The sequence below is a fragment of the Pseudophryne corroboree genome, chromosome 2, assembly GCF_028390025.1.
Source record: "Pseudophryne corroboree isolate aPseCor3 chromosome 2, aPseCor3.hap2, whole genome shotgun sequence".
In the NCBI taxonomy this organism is placed as follows: Eukaryota; Metazoa; Chordata; class Amphibia; order Anura; family Myobatrachidae; genus Pseudophryne; species Pseudophryne corroboree.
This window is the reverse complement of record NC_086445.1, coordinates 284,438,664-284,460,020: the sequence shown is the minus strand read 5'-3', so window position 1 is coordinate 284,460,020 and position 21,357 is coordinate 284,438,664. Positions and strand designations below refer to the sequence as shown.

General features: G+C 48.0%; 1 protein-coding gene across 4 annotated transcripts in view; it reads left to right on the top strand.

Annotated features, from left to right (window-relative positions):
- WBP4 (WW domain binding protein 4) overlaps window positions 1-21,357 on the top strand; it is an 80,001-nt gene that overhangs the window by 31,172 nt on the left and 27,472 nt on the right. For all 4 annotated transcript variants that reach the window (XM_063952885.1, XM_063952883.1, XM_063952884.1 and 1 more), the window contains 4 exons: window positions 6,249-6,407; window positions 18,637-18,692; window positions 19,348-19,423; window positions 19,500-19,714. In XM_063952885.1, coding sequence (XP_063808955.1) covers window positions 6,249-6,407; window positions 18,637-18,692; window positions 19,348-19,423; window positions 19,500-19,714 — 506 coding nt within the window. The remainder of the gene's footprint in view (window positions 1-6,248; window positions 6,408-18,636; window positions 18,693-19,347; window positions 19,424-19,499; window positions 19,715-21,357) is intronic.

The following is a 21,357-nucleotide window of genomic DNA, read 5'->3' as shown; positions in this document are numbered from 1 at the left end:
TGCAAGCAGGATTGTCTATGGGCCTCAAATTGGGGTCCATTAAAGTTCAAATTTCGGCCTTATCAATTTTCTTCCAGAAGGAATTGGCGTCAGTGCCTGAAGTACAAACTTTTGTCAAAGGTGTACTACATATACAACCCCCAATAGTGCCTCCAGTGGCACCGTGGGATTTGAACGTGGTTCTAAATTTTCTCAAATCTCATTGGTTTGAGCCTTTAAAATCGGTAGATTTAAAATACCTTACATGGAAGGTAACCATGCTGTTGGCCCTGGCTTCAGCCAGGAGAGTTTCGGAGTTGGCAGCTTTGTCATACAAAAGCCCATATCTGATATTCCATTCGGACAGGGCAGAATTGAGGACACGTCCTCAATTTCTCCCTAAGGTGGTTTCGGCATTTCACTTGAACCAGCCTATTGTGGTGCCTGCGGCTACTAGCGACTTGGAGGACTCCAAGTTACTGGACGTTGTCAGAGCATTAAAAATAGATATTTCAAGGACAGCTGGAGTCAGAAAATCTGACTCGTTGTTTACATTGTATGCACCCAACAAGTTGGGTGCTCCTGCGTCTAAACAGACGATTGCACGTTGGATATGTAGTACAATCCAACTTGCACATTCTGTGGCAGGCCTGCCACAGCCTAAATCTGTAAAGGCCCATTCCACAAGGAAAGTGGGCTCATCCTGGGCGGCTGCCCGAGGAGTCTCGGCATTACAACTTTGCCGAGCAGCTACGTGGTCAGGGGAGAACACGTTTGTAAAATTTTACAAATTTGATACTCTGGCTAAAGAGGACCTGGAGTTCTCTCATTCGGTGCTGCAGAGTCATCCGCACTCTCCCGCCCGTTTGGGAGCTTTGGTATAATCCCCATGGTCCTGACGGAGTCCCAGCATCCACTAGGACGTTAGAGAAAATAAGAATTTACTTACCGATAATTCTATTTCTCATAGTCCGTAGTGGATGCTGGGCGCCCATCCCAAGTGCGGATTGTCTGCAATGCTTGTACATAGTTATTGTTACAAAAATCGGGTTATTACTGTTGTTGTGAGCCATCTGTTCAGAGGCTACTTCGTTTGTGTTATCATACTGTTAACTGGGTTCAGATCACAAGTTGTACGGTGTGATTGGTGTGGCTGGTATGAGTCTTACCCGGGATTCAAGATCCTTCCTTATTGTGTACGCTCGTCCGGGCACAGTACCTAACTGAGGCTTGGAGGAGGGTCATAGGGGGAGGAGCCAGTACGCACCATGTGACCTAAAAGCTTTTTTAGATGTGCCCTGTCTCCTGCGGAGCCCGCTATTCCCCATGGTCCTGACGGAGTCCCAGCATCCACTACGGACTATGAGAAATAGAATTATCGGTAAGTAAATTCTTATTTTTTCCAAAGGTGGTGTCTGCGTTTCATATCAACCAATCTACTGTGGTTCCGGTGGTTACCGACACCTCTGCTACTTCAAAGTCCTTGGATGTTGTGAGGGCTCTGAAGATCTATGTGAAGCGGACAGCTCGTCACAGAAAATCGGACTCGCTGTTTGTTCTCTATGATCCCAATAAAATTGAGTGTCCTGCTTCAAAGCAGTCTATTGCTCGCTGGATCAGGCTTACTATCCAGCATGCTTGTTTCACGGCAGGTTTGCAGGTTCCGAGATCTGTACAGGCCCACTCTGCTAGGTCGGTGGGTTCTTCCTGGGTGGCTGCCCGGGGTGTCTCGGCTTTACAGCTCTACCGAGCAGCTACTTGGTCAGGTTCGAACACGTTTGCGAAGTTCTACAAGCTCGATACTTTGGCCTCTGAGGACCTTCAGTTTGGTAATCTGTTCTGCAGGAACCTCAGCACTCTCCCACCCGGTTTGGGAGCTTTGGTACATTCCCATGGTACTAATGTGGATCCCAGTATCCTCTAGGACGTAAGAGAAATAGGATTATAATTACCTACCGGTATTCCTTTTCTCGTAGTCCATAGAGGATACTGGGGTCCACATTAGTACCATGGGGTATAGACGGGTCCACTAGGAGCATTGGGCACTTTAAGAAATCAATAGTGTGCGCTGGCTCCTCCCTCTATGTCCCTCCTACCAGACTCAGTCTAGAAACTGTGCCCAAAGAGACGGACATACTTTGAGAGAAGGATTTAAAAGAACAGTGGCGAAATTCGAACCAGCACACACACACAAGAGGAAAGCCATGCTAACTAAACTTGAACAGCAACAGCTAAACCAACAACAGTACTGAACCAAGTAACAGTGCAGGAAAACATGAAGCACTGGGCGGGCGCCCAGTATCCTCTACTGACTACGAGAAAAGGATTTACCGGTAGGTAATTAAAATCCTATTTATTCCCTCGCAGGGGCCATTCATAGGCCCACTATAGCTGCCTCTTGGGCCGCAAAGGGTATTGAGGCGTGGGTTCAGGCATTAGAGGATGAGCTGCCCGAGGATATTTCTGACCAGGCCAGACAATACCTGTCTCACATATGCACCGCTGCCTATTACATTCAGGAGGCGTCCTCTGAGGCGGGGGTAATGGTAGCCAAAACGTCATCCACGTCTATGCTCGCTCGCCGTATACTGTGGTTAAGATCGTGGAAAGTGGATCTGGACTCCAAGAAGACCTTGGAGGTACTTCGCTTTGCCAGGGACATTTTATTTGGAGAGGACCTAAATAAAATAGTGTCTGAATTAGCAGCTGCTAAGACTGCTTTTTTTCCTCCTACTAATCCTTCTACACAGAAGGTGAAGACTACCACTTTTCGTTCCTTTCGACCTCAAGGGAAAGCTAAGGGCCAGTCTTGCCCAAGACTAAACAGTCCTGGGCAGCCCGGCAGCCTGCTTAAAAAGAATACAAGCCTGCTGCATGACGGAACGGGCCTCCCCCTGGGGAACCCCAGGGTGGGAGGCCGACTTGTACAGTTCATCCAGGTCTGGTTAAAGACCACTTTAGACGCTTGGGTACTGGAAGTTGTCACTCACGGGTACGCTGTCTCCTTCCTGCACTACGGTACTCCCTTCAGATCCGTTGAAGGCACAGGCTCTACAAACTGAACACAGGAGTGGTTGTGCCAGTACCTCAGTCCCAGCGTTGCAGAGGCTATTACTCGACCCTGTTTCTTGTACAGAAACCCAATGGGTCCTTTTCGGCATATACTCAACCTCAAATCACTGAACAAATTTGTGAGGGTAGCCAAGTTTCGTATGGAAACATTGCGCTCTATTGTGCTGGCGATGGAACCCAGAGATTACATGGTATCCCTGGAAATACAGGATGCTTATCTGCATATTCCTATTGTCATATCGCATCAGCAGTTCCTGCGGTTTGCTATTGTCGATAGTCACTACCAATTCTGCTGTTCGTACTGGCCACGGCTCCTCGTATCTTCACCAAGGTTATGGCCATGATGACTGCGCACCTAGAGGCAGGGAGTCAGAATCCTGCTGTACTTGGATTCTGGCAAGTTCCCACGATGTCCTCCTCAGTCATCTACAACTGACTGTGAGTTGCTTACAAGCCCATGGATGGCTGATCAATTGGAAGACGTCCTCGCTGGTCCCAGCTCAGAGCATGGTGCACCTCGGGGTGCTTCTGGACACACACAGTCAAAGACTGTTCCTGTCTCCAGACAAGGTCCTGAAAATCCAGGACAGGATAAGACACTCCATTCGTCACCCCAGAGTGTCGATTCACTCGGCGATGCAAGTACTTGACCTGATGGTGTCGACATTCGACATGGTGGAGTACGCTCAATTTCATTCCCGTCCTCTACAAGCATCACTCCTGAGAGCCAAAGGATTTTCAGAGGCGGTTATTCAAACAATGTTGAAAGCCCGTAAACCGGCCTCCGTCCATATTAATTACAGGGTTTGGAATTCTTACTTCACCTGGTGTGCTGAGAAGAATTATGATGTCCATAGATTCAGAACTTCCAGAATACTGTCTTTTCTGCAAAGGGGCCTGGACTTAGGTCTTCGTCTGGCCTCCCTCAAGGTTCATATATCTGCCTAGTCGGTTTGGTTTCAGAGAAAAATTGCCTCTATGCCTGATGTTCAGACGTCCATTCAGGGCGTTATTCGGATTCAGCTTCCCTATGTCCCTCCTGTAGCTCCATGGGATATGTCTGTTGTGCTGAATGCTCTGCATGAGTCTCCATTTGAACCTCTTGAATCGGTGGACCTTAAATGGCTCACAGCCAAGGTCCTGTTCTTGCTGGCTATTGCCTCTGCCAGACGGGTGTCGGACTTAGGTGCTTCTCCTGTCGTCCACCCTTTCTCATATTCCACCGGGACCGGGCGATTTTACGAACTCGCCCAGGTTATTTGCCTATGGTGTTGTCATCTTTTCACCCTAACCAAGAGATTGTGGTTCCGGCTTTTGTCTCTTCGGATTTGTCTCCCAAAGAACACTCTTTGGATGTGGTTAGGGCTTTCTGTATGTTTGTGGAGAGGACTGCCTCTATCAGAAGGTCAGATTCCATTTTTGTTTTGTTTGGTTTTCACCTACGTGGCTGGCCTGCAAATAAGCAAACCTTGGTCAGATGGATTAGAATGGTGATTGCACAAGCCTATGCGCAGGCTGGACTCCCAGCTCCTGCTGTGGTTAAAGCTAATTCTACTCGGTCTGTTGGACCTTCTTGGGCGGCCTGCCGTGGCGCATACCCAGAACAATTGTGCAAGGCAGCTGTGTGGTCCTAAGTGAACACGTTCATTAGGTTCTATGCCCTTGATACTTCCCCGCCTCCCAGGATGCTTCCTTTACTCGCATCCCCTCCCTTCAGGAACTGCTTTAGTACATCCCTGATGTATTCCCTGTGAAACACAGTGTACCCCGCTGCAGAAAAGGAGAGTTATGCTAGACTTACCACAGTTAACTCTCTTTCTGCGAGGTACACTGGGTTCCACAGGGCGCCCACCCTGATGCACCCAGCTTCTTTGTGTTGTATGGCATTAGTCGCTGGTACCCTCTCCTGTTGTGAGATTGTGGTTCTATGTGACTAACATCTGCGTCCTCTTTTACCTGCTCCTGCATTGGACTGGTTAACGAAACTGAGCTCTCAGCGCCTGGAGGCGGGGTTATAGAGGAGGCCCCAATGCATCCTAGGACACTCAAAGCTTTGCCTGATGGTGCCTCTGGATCCAAGATCCCGCTCTACACCCCAATGTATTCACTGTGGAACCCAGTGTACCTGGCATAAAGAGAGTTAATCATGGTAAGTCTCCCATAACTCTCCTTATTATAAATAGCATGGAGACCATTTGTCTAGCATGGAGACCATTTGTCTAACATGGTTTTAGACTTTTTACAGGTACACAAAGGAGAATATTTTTGCAGAATAAGCTGCTAAGTCACCTATGTGCGTGTTTTGCCTCCATTCACACTCCTGGCCAGACACAGTATGGCTTAAAGGGGAAATCCTCTCTTATTTTACCCTAAAGGATAATAGTACCAAAGCTTTAGTTCCTACTGTCACCATTGTGAGAGTGGAAATAACCTAAAATTAATATTTTACTGATGTGGAGATGGAAAATAGAAAATGATTTGGAAAAGTTTCTTTCCTATTACTGTAACTCGGACATTAAAACCATCTTTATTGGCAGGATTCATTTTGATGTAACCATGTAATGTTTAAACACTGCATAGACTGGTGTAAGCAGACAGTCTTAAATTTGTTGTACAGAGAAAGTAGGGTAACTGTAATAGGGTGCGAGAAGCTGGAGGTGCAGGAGTTTGTGCAAGAATGCACATATTTAAGTGGCAATAATTTACAAGGCAAAACCAACCTGGTTTTGCCTTGTAAATGATTGCCGCTTTAAAAATGCATGCATTCTCACACAAACTCCTGCACCTTCAGCTTCTCGCACCCTGTTACATCCACCCCATAGTCTGGTTTTGTACGTTTATGAATTTAAAAGCTAAAAATCATATCAGTGTGCATTTTGGTGGTAGTGCAGTGATTTCCATGTTACCTCATAGCATCAAGAACCTAAGTTTAAGTTCCCACCAAGGTGCAATTGATCTGGAGTTTGTATGTCCGTCCTAGATTTTAGTGGGTTTCCTTCAGGTACTGTTTTTTGTTTTGTTTTGTTTTGTCCCGTCCCACAATCCAAAAACATACTGGTAGATTATTTGGATCCTCATAGCAGATTAACTCTAGAAGGCATTTGATCATGGGCAGGGACTGATGTGGATGGCTACCAGGTATAAAGTGCTGCACTATGTAAAGAACTGTTAATAATTAAATAATAAATTTTTTGTAGTTCCTGCAGCTCCGGTTGGTCCAACCATTGAAGAGAGAAGGGCCCGTGATGAGAAGAAAAGGAATGAAATAGAAGCCCTAGAAAAACACCATGCAGAAAAGAAATGGAAAAAGGGAATGTCTCCAGAAGGATACCCATATTACTACAACTTAACAGGAGGTACTGTGTGTTTTTAGTCTTAACTTCACGTACTCCAATTTTCCTATACATTGTGAGAAGACCCCCTTCATCTATTTTTTTTTTTTTTTTTTTTATACCCAAATTATATAGGGATATGAATATTATCTTTTTGCCATAGTCCATTGGAGGTACTGGAATCATGGGTAGAAAAAATATAATGAAATTTGAGATTATCTTCCTCTTTATACCCTGGCTGTTAATCAATCTGGTATTTGTCTAGCACAGCCCCAGCACAAGGGAAAATTGAAATGATATATTCTCCCCATGCTTGTGCGGGTTTCCTCTGGGTACTCTGGTTTCCTTTCTCAATCCAAAAATATACTGGTAGGTCAATTGTCTCCTGACAAAAATTAACCTTAGTGTATTTGTATGTATGTGTACATGTGGTAGAGGCAGAGTCAGCCAGGCCAGTACTACCACCTGTGGACATGTATGGCGTAGAGACCACCACATCACAATACTAGCAAGGGAGTCTGCCCAGTAAGTCATTTAGAGTATATGTAGAAGAGGCTCCGGTACTTCTATTTATCTAACACCTTAGAAAAGGAGACCATGAATGGACCTGTGCAGAGTCCAATAACAGAAGGTGAGTGAGCTGCACCACAATATAGAACAATTAGACACACTCTATTACTAACCTCGGAATAGGAGTTATAATAAGATTTTAAACCTACCGGTAAATCTTTTTCTCGTAGTCCGTAGAGGATGCTGGGGACTCCGTAAGGACCATGGGGATAGACGGGCTCCGCAGGAGACATGGGCACTTTAAGAAAGACTTTAGATCTGGTGTACACTGGCTCCTCCCTCCATGCCCCTCCTCCAGACCTCAGTTAGAGAACTGTGCCCAGAGGAGACGGACAGTACGAGGAAAGGATTTTTGTTAATCCAAGGGCAAGATTCATACCAGCCACACCAATCACACCGTATAACTTGTGATATACTATCTAGTTAACAGTATGAAAAAACAACATATCAACGGTCCAAAACCGATGAAACTATAACATAACCCTTATGTAAGCAATAACTATATACAAGTCTTGCAGAAGTAGTCCGCACTTGGGACGGGCGCCCAGCATCGTCTATGGACTACGAGAAAAAGATTTACCGATAGGTTTAAAATCTTATTTCTCTGACGTCCTAGTGGATGCTGGGGACTCCGTAAGGACCATGGGGAATAGACGGCTCCGCAGGAGACTGGGCACTCTATAGAAAGAGTTAGGACTATCTGGTGTGCACTGGCTCCTCCCCCTATGACCCTCCTCCAAGCCTCAGTTAGATTTCTGTGCCCGGCTGAGCTGGATGCACACTAGGGGCTCTCCTGAGCTCCTAGAAGAAAGTATAGTTTAGGTTTTTTATTTTCAGTGAGACCTGCTGGCAACAGGCTCACTGCAACGAGGGACTAAGGGGAGAAGAAGCAAACCTACCTAAGTGGTGGTAGCTTGGGCTTCTTAGGCTACTGGACACCATTAGCTCCAGAGGGATCGAACACAGGACCCGACCTCGTCGTCCGTTCCCGGAGCCGCGCCGCCGTCCCCCTTACAGAGCCAGAAACAAGAAGGTGGTCCGGAAAATCGGCGGCTGAAGACTTCTGTCTTCTCCAAGGTAGCGCACAGCACTGCAGCTGTGCGCCATTGCTCCTCATGCACACCACACACTGCGGTCACTGATGGGTGCAGGGCGCTTGGGGGGGGCGCCCTGAGCCGCAATATTAACACCTTGGCTGGCAAAACTAACACCATATATAGCCCCAGAGGCTATATCGGTGTATATTAACCCCTGCCAGAAACGATAAAATAGCGGGAGAAAGCCCGCCGAAAAAGGGGCGGAGCCAACTCCCTCAGCACACTGGCGCCATTTTTCCCTCACCGCTCCGCTGGAAGGTAGCTCCCTGGCTCTCCCCTGCAGTCCTGCACTACAGAAAGGGTAAAAAAGAGAGGGGGGGCACAATTTAGGCGCAGTATATATATATATTATAGGCAGCTATAGGGGAAAACACTCTGTATAGTGATATCCCTGTGTTATATAGCGCCCTGGTGTGTGCTGGCATACTCTCCCTCTGTCTCCCCAAAGGGCTTTGTGGGGTCCTGTCCTCTGTAAGAGCATTCCCTGTGTGTCTGCTGTGTGTCGGTACTGCTGTGTCGACATGTATGATGAGGATAATGATGTGGAGGCGGAGCAAATGCCTGTGAATGTGATGTCACCCCCTGCGGGGTCGACACCAGTGTGGATGGACTTATGGAAGGAATTACGTGACAGTGTCAGCTCCTTACATAAAAGGTTTGACGACATAGGACAGCCGGCTACTCAGCTTGTGCCTGTCCAAGCGTCTCAAATGTCATCAGGGGCTATAAAACGCCCGCTACCTCAGATGACAGATACAGATGTCGACACTGATACCGACTCCAGTGTCGACGATGATGAGACGAGTGTACCCTCCAATAGATCCACCCGTTATATGATTGAGGCTATGAAAAATGTATTACACATTTCTGATGATACCCCAGGTACCACAAAAAAGGGTATTATGTTTGGTGAGAAAAAACTACCAGTAGTTTTTCCTGCATCTGACGAATTAAATGAGGTGTGTGAGGAAGCGTGGACTTCCCCAGATAAGAAATTGATCATTTCTAAACGGTTAATGGCTGCGTACCCTTTCCCGCCAGAGGATAGGTCACGCTGGGAAACACCCCCTAGGGTAGATAAAGCGCTGACACGCTTATCAAAGAAGGTGGCACTACCGTCTCCGGATACGGCCGCCCTAAAAGAACCTGCTGATAGAAAGCAGGAAAGTACCCTAAAAGCTATATACACACACACTGGCATTATATTGAGACCCGCTATTGCATCAGCTTGGATGTGCAGTGCCGCAGCTGCGTGGTCAGACTCCCTGTCGGAAAACATTGATACCATGGATAGGGACAATATTTTGCTAACGATTGACCATATAAAAGACGCGGCCTTATACATGCGTGATGCACAGAGGGATATTTGCCGGCTGGCAACAAAAATAAGCGCTATGTCCATTGCCGCCAGACGGGGGTTATGGACTAGGCAATGGTCAGGTGATGCCGACTCCAAGCGGCACATGGAAGTTTTTCCCTATAAAGGGGTGGAACTTTTTGGGGACGGTCTTTCAGACCTCGTTTCCACAGCTACTGCTGGGAAATCGACTTTTTTGCCACAGGCTACCCCACAGCAAAAGAAAGCACCGTATTATCAGGTACAGTCCTTTCGGCCCCAGAAAAATAAGCGGGCTAGAGGCTCATCCTTTCTGCCGAGGGGCAGAGGAAGGGGGAAAAAAGCTGCAGCACACAGCTAGTTCCCAGGAGCAGAAGTCCTCCCCTGCGTCCGGTAAGTCCACAGCATGACGCTGGGGCTTCTCAGGCGGAATCCGGAACGGTGGGGGCACGTCTCAGGTTTTTCAGCACACAGTGGGCTCTCTCACAAGTGGATCCCTGGGTCCTTCAAGTAGTATCTCAGGGGTACAGGCTGGAATTCGAGACGTCTCCCCCCCGCCGTTTCCTAAAATCTGCCTTGCCGGCAACTCCCTCTGCCAGGGAGGCAGTGTTGGTGACTATTCAAAAACTGTATTCACAGAAAGTGATTGTCAAGGTACCCCTCCTTCAGCAAGGAAAGGGTTACTACTCCACAATGTTTGTGGTACCGAAACCGGACGGTTCGGTGAGACCCATCTTAAATTTAAAAGCCTTGAACACTTATATCAAAAGGTTCAAGTTCAAGATGGAATCGCTCAGGGCGGTTATTGCGAGCCTGGAGGAGGGGGATTACATGGTATCCCTGGACATCAAGGATGCGTACCTGCATGTCCCCATTTACCCTCCGCACCAGGAGTACCTCAGATTTGTGGTACAGGACTGTCACTATCAGGTCCAGACGCTGCCGTTTGGGTTATCCACGGCACCGAGGGTCTTTACCAAGGTAATGGCCGAAATGATGATACTCCTTCGCAAGAAGGGAGTTTTAATTATCCCGTACTTGGACGATCTCCTGATAAAGGCGAGGTCCAAAGAACAGTTGATAGTGGGGGTGGCACTTTCTCAGGAAGTGCTACAACAGCACGGCTGGATTCTAAATATTCCAAAGTCACAGCTGGTCCCGACGACACGTCTTCTGTTCCTGGGAATGATTCTGGACACAGACCAGAAAAGAGTGTTTCTTCCACTGGAAAAAGCCGAGGAATTGTCATCTCTGGTCAGAGACATCCTAAAACCAGGAAAAGTGTCGGTACATCAATGCACACGAGTCCTGGGAAAAATGGTAGCTTCGTACGAAGCAATTCCATTCGGAAGGTTCCACGCAAGGACGTTCCAGTGGGACCTGTTGGACAAATGGTCCGGGTCCCATCTCCAGATGCAACAGCGGATAACCCTATCGGCCAGAACCAGGGTGCCGCTGCTGTGGTGGCTGCAGAGGGCTCATCTACTAGAGGGCCGCAGATTCGGATTACAGGACTGGGTCCTGGTGACCACGGATGCCAGCCTTCGGGGCTGGGGGGGCAGTCACAAAGGGAAGAAATTTCCAAGGACTGTGGTCAAATCAGGAGATTTCTCTTCACATAAATATCCTGGAGCTAAGGGCCATTTACAATGCCCTAAGCCAGGCAAGACCCCTGCTTCAAAACCAGCCGGTACTGATCCAGTCAAACAACATCACGGCGGTCGCCCATGTAAACTGACAGGGCGGCACGAGAAGCAGGATGGCGATGGCAGAAGCCACAAGGATTCTCAGATGGGCAGAGAATCATGTGTTAGCACTGACGGCAGTGTTCATTCCGGGAGTGGACAACTGGGAAGCAGACTTCCTCAGCAGGCACGACCTCCACCCGGGAGAATGGGGACTTCATCCAGAAGTCTTCCAAATGCTGGTCAACCGGTGGGAAAAACCACAGGTAGACATGATGGCGTCCCGCCTCAACAAGAAGTTGAAAAAATATTGCGCCCTGTCAAGAGACCCTCAGGCGATAGCGGTGGACGCTCTAGTGACACCATGGGTGTACCAGTCTGTTTATGTGTTTCCTCCTCTACCTTTCATACCCAAGGTACTGAGAATAATAAGAAGGCGAGGAGTGAAAACCATACTCGTGGTTCCGGATTGGCCAAGAAGAGCTTGGTACCCGGAACTTCAAGAGATGCTTACAGAGGACCCTTGGCCTCTGCCGCTCAGACAAGACCTGCTGCAGCAGGGACCCTGTCTGTTCCAAGACTTAGCGCGGCTGCGTTTGACGGCATGGCGGTTGAACACCGGATCCTGAAGGAAAAGGGTATTCCGGAGGAAGTCATCCCTACCCTGATCAAAGCCAGGAAGGATGTCACCGCAAGACATTATCACCGCATTTGGCGAAAATATGTTGCTTGGTGTGAGGCCATGAAGGCCCCGACGGAGGAATTTCAACTGGGTCGATTCCTGCACTTCCTGCAAGCAGGGGTGACGTTGGGCCTCAAATTGGGGTCCATAAAGGTCCAGATTTCGGCTCTGTCGATTTTCTTCCAAAAAGAACTGGCTTCACTGCCTGAAGTTCAGACTTTTGTCAAAGGAGTACTGCATATTCAGCCTCCTTTTGTGCCCCCAGTGGCACCTTGGGATCTCAATGTGGTTTTAGAACTCCTGAAATCACATTGGTTCGAACCACTTAAGACTGTGGATTTAAAATATCTCACGTGGAAAGTGGTCATGCTGTTGGCCCTGGCGTCGGCCAGGCGGGTTTCAGAATTGGCGGCTTTGTCTTGTAAAAGCCCTTATCTGATTTTCCATATGGATAGGGCAGAATTGAGGACTCGTCCTCAGTTTCTCCCAAAGGTGGTCTCAGCTTTTCACTTGAACCAACCTATTGTGGTGCCTGCGGCTACTAGGGACTTGGAGGATTCCAAGTTGCTGGACGTAGTCAGGGCCCTAAAAATTTATATTTCCAGGACGGCTGGAGTCAGAAAGACTGACTCGCTGTTTATCCTGTATGCACCCACCAAGCTGGGTGCTCCTGCTTCTAAGCAGTCTATTGCGCGCTGGATTTGTAGCACTATTCAGCTGGCGCATTCTGCGGTAGGCTTACCGCAGCCTAAATCTGTAAAAGCCCATTCCACACGGAAGGTGGGCTCATCTTGGGCGGCTGCCCGAGGGGTCTCGGCTTTACAACTTTGCCGAGCAGCTACTTGGTCGGGGGCAAACACGTTTGCAAAATTCTACAAATTTGATACCCTGGCTGAGGAGGACCTGGAATTCTCTCATTCGGTGATGCAGAGTCATCCGCACTCTCCCGCCCGTTTGGGAGCTTTGGTATAATCCCCATGGTCCTTACGGAGTCCCCAGCATCCACTAGGACGTCAGAGAAAATAAGAATTTACTCACCGGTAATTCTATTTCTCGTAGTCCGTAGTGGATGCTGGGCGCCCATCCCAAGTGCGGATTGTCTGCAATACCTGTACATAGTTATTGTTACAAAAATCGGGTTTTGTTGTGAGCTATCTCTTCAGAGGCTCCATTTGTTATCCTACTGTTAACCGGGGTTCCTATCACGTGTTATACGGTGTGATTGGTGTGGCTGGTATGAGTCTTACCCGGGATTCAAAAATACTTCCTTATTGTGTCAGCTCTTCCGGGCACAGTTCCTAACTGAGGCTTGGAGGAGGGTCATAGGGGGAGGAGCCAGTGCACACCAGATAGTCCTAAATCTTTCTATAGAGTGCCCAGTCTCCTGCGGAGCCGTCTATTCCCCATGGTCCTTACGGAGTCCCCAGCATCCACTACGGACTACGAGAAATAGAATTACCGGTGAGTAAATTCTTATTTTTCTCTAACGTCCTAGAGGATGCTGGGGACTCCGTAAGGACCATGGGGATTATACCAAAGCTCCCAAACGGGCGGGAGAGTGCGGATGACTCTGCAGCACCGATTGAGCAAACAGGAGGTCCTCCTCAGCCAGGGTATCAAACTTATAGAACTTTGCAAAGGTGTTTGACCCCGACCAAGTAGCAGCTCGGCACAGCTGTAATGCCGAGACGCCTCGGCCAGCCGCCCAAGAAGAGCCCACCTTTCTAGTGGAATGGGCCTTAACCGATTTCGGTAACGGCAATCCTGCCGTAGAATGCGCCTGCTGAATCGTGTTACAGATCCAGCGAGCAATAGTCTGCTTTGAAGCAGGGCCGCCAACTTTGTTGGCTGCATACAGGACAAACGGTGCTTCTGTTTTTCTGATCCTAGCCGTTCGGGCCACGTAAATTTTCAAAGCCCTGACCACATCAAGGGACTCGGAATCCTCCAAGTCACGTGTAGCCACCGGCACGACAATAGGTTGGTTCATATGAAAGGATGAGACCACCTTAGGCAGGAATTGAGGACGGGTCCGCAATTCCGCTCTATCCATATGGAAAACCAGATAGGGGCTTTTATGTGATAAAGTCGCCAATTCCGAAACTCGCCTAGCCGAAGCCAAGGCTAACAACATGACCACCTTTCAAGTGAGATATTTCAACTCCACTGTTTTAAGTGGTTCAAACCAATGTGACTTAAGGAAACTTAACACCACCTTAAGGTCCCAAGGCGCCACCGGAGGTACAAAAGGAGGCTGAATATGCAGTACTCCCTTCACAAAAGTCTGTACTTCAGGTAAAGAGGCCAATTCCTTGTGAAAGAAAATGGATAAGGCCGAAATCTGAACTTTAATGGAGCCTAATTTTAGGCCCAAATTCACTCCAGTTTGTAGGAAGTGAAGAAAACGGCCTAGATGGAATTCTTCCGTAGGAGCATTCCTGGCCTCACACCAAGAAACATATTTTCGCCATATTCGGTGATAATGTTTAGATGTCACGTCCTTCCTAGCCTTTATTAGCGTAGGAATAACCTCATCCGGAATACCTTTTTCCGCTAGAATCCGGCGTTCAACCGCCATGCCGTCAAACGCAGCCGGGGTAAGTCTTTGAACAGACAGGGACCTTGTTGTAACAGGTCCTGCCTTAGAGGAAGAGGCCACGGATCTTCTGTGAGCATTTCCTGCAGATCCGGATACCAGGTCCTTCGTGGCCAATCCGGAACAATGAGTATTGTTCTCACTCCTCTTTTTCTTATTATCCTCAACACCTTGGGTATGAGAGGAAGAGGAGGAAACACATAGACCGGCTGGAACACCCACGGTGTCACTAGTGCGTCCACAGCTACCGCCTGAGGGTCTCTTGACCTGGCGCAATAACTTTGTAGCTTTTTGTTGAGACGGGACGCCATCATGTCTATTTGGGGCAGTCCCCACCGACTTGCAATCTGCGCGGAGACTTCTTGATGAAGTCCCCACTCTCCCGGATGCAGGTCGTGTCTGCTGAGGAAGTCTGCTTCCCAGTTGTCCACTCCCGGAATGAACACTGCTGACGGAGCGCTTACATGATTCTCCGCCCAGCGAAGAATTCTGGTGGCTTCTGCCATTGCCACTCTGCTCCTTGTGCCGCCTTGGCGGATTACATGAGCTACTGCGGTGACGTTGTCTGACTGGATCAGAACTGGTCGATCGCGAAGTAAGATCTCCGCTTGACGTAGGGCGTTGTATATGGCCCTTAGTTCCAGGATGTTGATGTGAAGACAAGTCTCTTGACTTGACCAAAGGCCTTGGAAATTTCTTCCCTGTGTGACTGCTCCCCAACCTCGGAGGCTCGCGTCCGTGGTCACCAGGATCCAGTCCTGAATGCCAAACCTGCGGCCCTCTAGAAGATGAGCACTTTTCAGCTACCACAGGAGAGATACTGGGGGACAGGGTGATCCGCTGATGCATTTGCAGATGTGACCCGGACCATTTGTCCAATAGGTCCCATTGAAGGTCCTTGCATGGAATCTGCCGTAGGGAATGGCTTCGTATGTCGCCACCATTTTTCCCAGGACTTGAGTGCAATGACGTATTGACACTTGTTTTGGCTTCAACAGGTTCATGACTAGAGTCATGAGTTCCTGCGCTTTTTCTGTCGGAAGAAAAACCATCTTCTGGTCTGTGTCCAGAATCATGCCCAAGAATGGCAGACGAGTTGTAGGATTCAGCTGCGACTTTGGAATATTGATAATCCAGCCGAGTCGCTGTAACACATTCAGTGAAAGTGATACGCTGTTCAGCAACTTCTCCCGTGATCTCGCTTTTATGAGGAGATCGTCCAAGTACGGGATAATTGTGACACCCTGTTTGTGCAGGAGCACCATCATTTCCGCCATTACCTTGGTGAAAATTCTCGGGGCCGTGGAAAGCCCAAACGGCAACGTCTGAAATTAGTAATGACAATCCTGTACCGCAAATCTGAGGTACGCCTGATGAGGATATATGGGAACATGCAGGTATGCATCCTTTATGTCCAGAGATACCATAAAATCTTCCCCTTCCAGGCTGGCGATGACCGCTCTGAGCGATTCCATCTTGAATTTGAACCGTTTTAAGTAAAAGTTCAGGGATTTTAAATTTAAATGGGTCTGACCGAACCGTCCGGTTTCGGGACCACCAACAGAGTTGAGTAGTACCCCTTCCCTCTTTGCAGCAGGGGAACCTCTACCACCACTTGTTGACACAATTTGCGAATCGCATGTAACACTATCTCCCTTTCCAGGGGGGAAGTCGGTAGGGCTGATTTGAAAAACCGGCGAGGAGGCACCTCTTCGAATTCCAGCTTGTAACCCTGGGAAACAATTTCTATTGCCCAGGGATCCACCTGTGAGTGAACCCAGATGTGGCTGAACAGTCGAAGACGTGCCCCCACTGGAGCGGACTCCCTCAGGGGAGCCCCAGCGTCAAGCGGTGGATTTTGCAGAGGCCGGGGAGGACTTCTGTTCCTGGGAACTAGCTGTGTTGTGCAGCTTTTTCCCTCTGCCCTTACCTCTGGCAAGAAAGGACGATCCACGTACTCTCTTGCTTTTATTGGAACGAAAGGACTGCATTTGATAATGAGGCGCTTTCTTAGATTGTGAGGGAATATATGGCAAAAAATTCGATTTACCTGCCGTAGCCGTGGAGACGAGGTCCGAGAGGCCCTCTCCAAACAATTCCTCACCCTTGTAAGGCAACAACTCCATATGTATCTTGGAGTCGGCATCACCTGACCACTGTCGGGTCCATAAGACACGTCTAGCAGAAATAGACATAGCGTTTATCCTGGAACCCAGTAAACTAATGTTTCTTTGAGCATCCCTCATATATAAGACAGCATCTTTTTATATGCCCTAAGGTCATTAAAATGGTATCCTTATCAAGGGTCTCAATATCCGCTGATAAGGAATCTGTCCATGCTGCTACAGCACTACAAACCCAGGCCGACGCAATAGCCGGATGAGTAACGTACCAGAATGTGTGTAAATGGACTTCAAGGTAACCTCCTGCTTGCAGTCAGCAGGATCCTTGAGGGTAGCCGTATCTTGGGATGGAAGCGCTATCTTTTTTGATAAGCGCATCAAAGCTTTGTCTACCCTAGGGGAGGATTCCCACCGGATTCTGTCCTGCGATGGGAAAGGATAAGCTATTAGAATCCTTTTGGGAATCTGCAGTTTTTTGTCTGGAGTTTCCCACGCTTTTTCGCATAATTCGTTCAGCTCATGTGAGGAGGGAAAGGTGACCTCAGGTTTCTTTCCCTTATACATGTGTACCCACGTGTCAGGGACAGGGGGTTCCTCAGTGATATGCAAAACATCTTTTATTGCGATAATCATATATCGAATACATTTAGCCACCTTTGGCTGTAATTTTGCATCATCGTAGTCGACACGAGTCTGAATCCGTGTCGGTATCTGTGTCAACTATTTGGGATAGTGGGCGCTTCTGAGACCCCGAAGGTCCAGGCGACATTGGGACAGGCATGGCTTGACTCCCTGACTGTACCCCAGCTTCAGCTTTGTCTAATCTTTTGTGCAATAAATTAACATTAGCACTTAAAACATTCCACATATCCATCCAGTCAGGTGTCAGCACTGCCGACGGAGACCTAACATTCATACACTCTCCCTCCTCCTTAGGTGAGCCTTCAACCTCAGACATGTCGACAAACGCGTACCGACACACCACACACACACAGGGAAGCTCTTTTCTGAAGACAGGTTCCCCACCAGGCCCTTTGGAGAGACAGAGAGAGAGTATGCCAGCACACACCCCAGCACTATATGACCCAGGAAAAAACACAGTATGTTTACCCAGTAGCGCTTTTGTTATGTATATGTGCCAATTATGTGCCCCCCCTCTACTTTAAAACCCTTCTTCCACCGTGTGTTAAGCAGGGGAGAGTTCGCGGAGCTTCCTCTCAGCGGTGCTGTGGAGAAAAATGGCGCTGGTGAGTGCTGAGTGAGAAGCCCTGCCCCCTCGGCGGCGGGCTTCTGTCCCGCTTAAATTTCTCAATAACATGGCAGGGGCTCTTTATATACATGTACAGTGCCCAGCTGTACATGTGTGTGTGTGTGTGTGTATATATATATATATATATGTGTATATATATATATATGTGTATATATATATATATATATATATATATATATATATATATATATATATATACATATGCCACAGGAGAGGTTTATATTGCTGCCCAGGGCGTCCCCCACCCCTGCGCCCTGCACCCTTACAGTGACCGAGGTGTGTGAGGTGAATGGGAGCAATGGCGCACAGCTGCAGTGCTGTGCGTTACCTCTATGAAGATCAAGGTGTCTTCTGCCGCCTCTGATGTCTTTTCCTCAATACTCATCCGGCTTCTATCTTCCGGCTCTGCGAGGAGGACGGACGGCTAGGGTGAGACCTGCGTACCGATCCCTCTGGGGCTAATGGTGTCTAGTAGCCTAAGAAACAGAACCCTGAAACTCAGAGAAGTGGGTCTGTTTCTCTCTCCTCAGTCCCTCGATGCAGGGAGTCTGTTGCCAGCAGGCTCCCTGAACATAAAAAACCTAACTAAAATGCTTTCTTTACAGGAAACTCAGGAGAGCTCCTGAAATGCACCCAGTTTCCACTGGGCACAGTATCAAACTGAGGTCTGGAGGAGGGGCATAGAGGGTGGAGCCAGTGCACACCCAGAGTCAAAGTCTTTCTTAAAGTGCCCATGTCTCCTGCGGAGCCCGTCTATCCCCATGGTCCTTACGGAGTCCCCAGCATCCTCTAGGACGTTAGAGAAAAAATGTTTTATAATATTTCTTGAAATGTGCGCGTTGTGTTACTACAGGAATGCACAACATTTCTATAATAAATTGTTTTCTCTTCCAGAGTCTAGTTGGGAGAAGCCAAAGGGATTCCTGGAGACCACTGACCATGCTGAAGGGGTAATGTACAGACTATTGACATATAGAAATTCTGGCTTAAGCACCATCTACAGTGTTTCCAAATTCCAGCCCTCAGCAAACAGTACAGTTTTATTTTATACTCGTGCTGTAACACAGGTGTATGTAATACTGACTGAAAGGACCAGTTATTTTACTTGTAAATCTGTGAGGCCCTGCTGTGGTATGTTAGTTACATGACATTATTTTTAATGCTCATTTTTATTCCCTATGTGTCAATCTCCTCATATTACGCATACTGTAGGTGCAAATGGTTAAAATAAATGCACGTAAACAATTTAAAATTAAAGCTGGAGCACAAAGATTCTTAAATGTCACCTTGCTAAACTGTGTAGCTGCAGGAACTCTCAGTATTCCAGCAGATAGAACATGATGGGAATAAAATAACAGATCACCCTAATGGTGTTTTCACATTATCCTTAGCAGTAATCATATTATACAGCTGTACAGAGAATATGTAATCCATTTGTGTCAATATGTGATTAGGGCGCAAATGTAATCCGCAACGGAGCAGTCTACCCTTTGCTTTAAATGCTCAATTAATACCACAAAATATGACCAGTATTTTAGAGACCTTCAACTTTAGTTCATAATAATAATGTAATGTACTTGTTCTGATGTCATTGTGTGATCTCAGCAAGGAACCAGTTCTGTGTGGGTGGAAAGCGTCTCTGAAGAGGGTTACACATACTACTACAATTCTGACACAGGAGGTAAAAGCTGCTTACCCTTATCATGGCCTATATGTTGCCTGCGATTCAATCATTAATAAGGATTTCATCTGAACAGAATCAAGGTGGGACAAACCGGAAGACTTGGATTCCAATCTGCCCCCTAGTGATGAGAAAAAAGATATTGCAGCTACAGAAGATAATTCTGTAGACAGTGAGAAAGAGATTGTGACCTCAGAATTAGAAACCAAGACCACACCTGAAGAGACCGAGCCAGCAGATGGCGCAACACAGTCGCCTACCGTTACATTAAAGACTAAAAGCAATTTCAGGGTAAGACAACTACCTGTAAAAACAACCAAATGTGAACATGGTACCAACACAGACTTTGATTTATTTTCACAATCTATTAAAATAAACCTTAATCACTTAACTGGCATGGTCGCATGGGATGCAACAACAGGCAGACGGGCTTTCCCTGATAGTTGTAACATGACATGCCATCCTGCCCCATTCTCCGTGTTTTACATGGAAATCAGTTCTGCTAATGTGGGGGATTACATGGGGATCTATGGACACTGGTGCCGGTGAGTGGGTAATGCCCCCACTGCTGGGGTGCTAGACACACCAAGACATATTTTTAACAATATTTAAATATTTTTGATAACACGTTATTGAATTGTACATTTCTCTGACGTCCTAGTGGATGCTGGGAACTCCGTAAGGACCATGGGGAATAGCGGGCTCCGCAGGAGACTGGGCACAACTAAAGAAAGCTTTAGGACTACCTGGTGTGCACTGGCTCCTCCCACTATGACCCTCCTCCAGACCTCAGTTAGAATCTTGTGCCCGGCTGAGCTGGATGCACACTATGGGCTCTCCTGAGCTCCTAGAAAGAAAGTATATTTTAGGTTTTTTATTTTACAGTGAGATCTGCTGCCAACAGACTCACTGCAGCGAGGGACTAAGGGGAGAAGAAGCGAACCTACCTGACTGGAGATAGTTTGGGCTTCTTAGGCTACTGGACACCATTAGCTCCAGAGGGATCGAACACAGGACCCGACCTCAATCGTTCGGTCCCGGAGCCGCGCCGCCGTCCCCCTTACAGAGCCAGAAGCAAGAAGTGGTCCGGAAAATCGGCGGCAGAAGACCTCGGTCTTCAACAAGGTAGCGCACAGCACTGCAGCTGTGCGCCATTGCTCCTCCTGCACCCCTCACACTCCGGTCACTGATGGGTGCAGGGCGCTGGGGGGCGCCCTGAGCAGCAATATAAACACCTTGGCTGGCAAATCATCACAATATATAGTCCCAGGGCTATATATGCGATAAATTACCCCTGCCAGAATTCCTAAAAAAAAAGTGGGAGAAAAGTCAGCCGAAAAAGGGGCGGGGCTAACTCCCTCAGCACACTGGCGCCATTTTTTCTTCACAGTGCAGCTGGAAGACAGCTCCCCAGGCTCTCCCCTGTAGTTTTCAGGCTCAAAGGGTTAAAAAGAGAGGGGGGGCACCAAATTTAGGCGCAATATTGTGTATACAAGCAGCTATTGGGGGAAAAATCACTCAGTTAGTGTTAATCCCTGCATTATATAGCGCTCTGGTGTGTGCTGGCATACTCTCTCTCTGTCTCCCCAAAGGACTTTGTGGGATCCTGTCCTCAGTCAGAGCATTCCCTGTGTGTGTGTGCGGTGTGTCGGTACGGCTGTGTCGACATGTTTGAGGATACGTGGAGGCGGAGCAGATGCCGATAAATGTGATGTCGCCCCCTGTGGGGCCGACACCAGAGTGGATGGATAAGTGGAAGGTATTAACCGACAGTGTCAACTCCTTACATAAAAGGCTGGATGACGTAACAGCTATGGGACAGCCGGCCTCTCAAAGGCCATCAGGGGCTCAAAAACGCCCGCTACCTCAGATGGCAGATACAGATGTCGACACGGAGTCGGACTCCAGTGTCGACGAGGTTGAGACATATACAC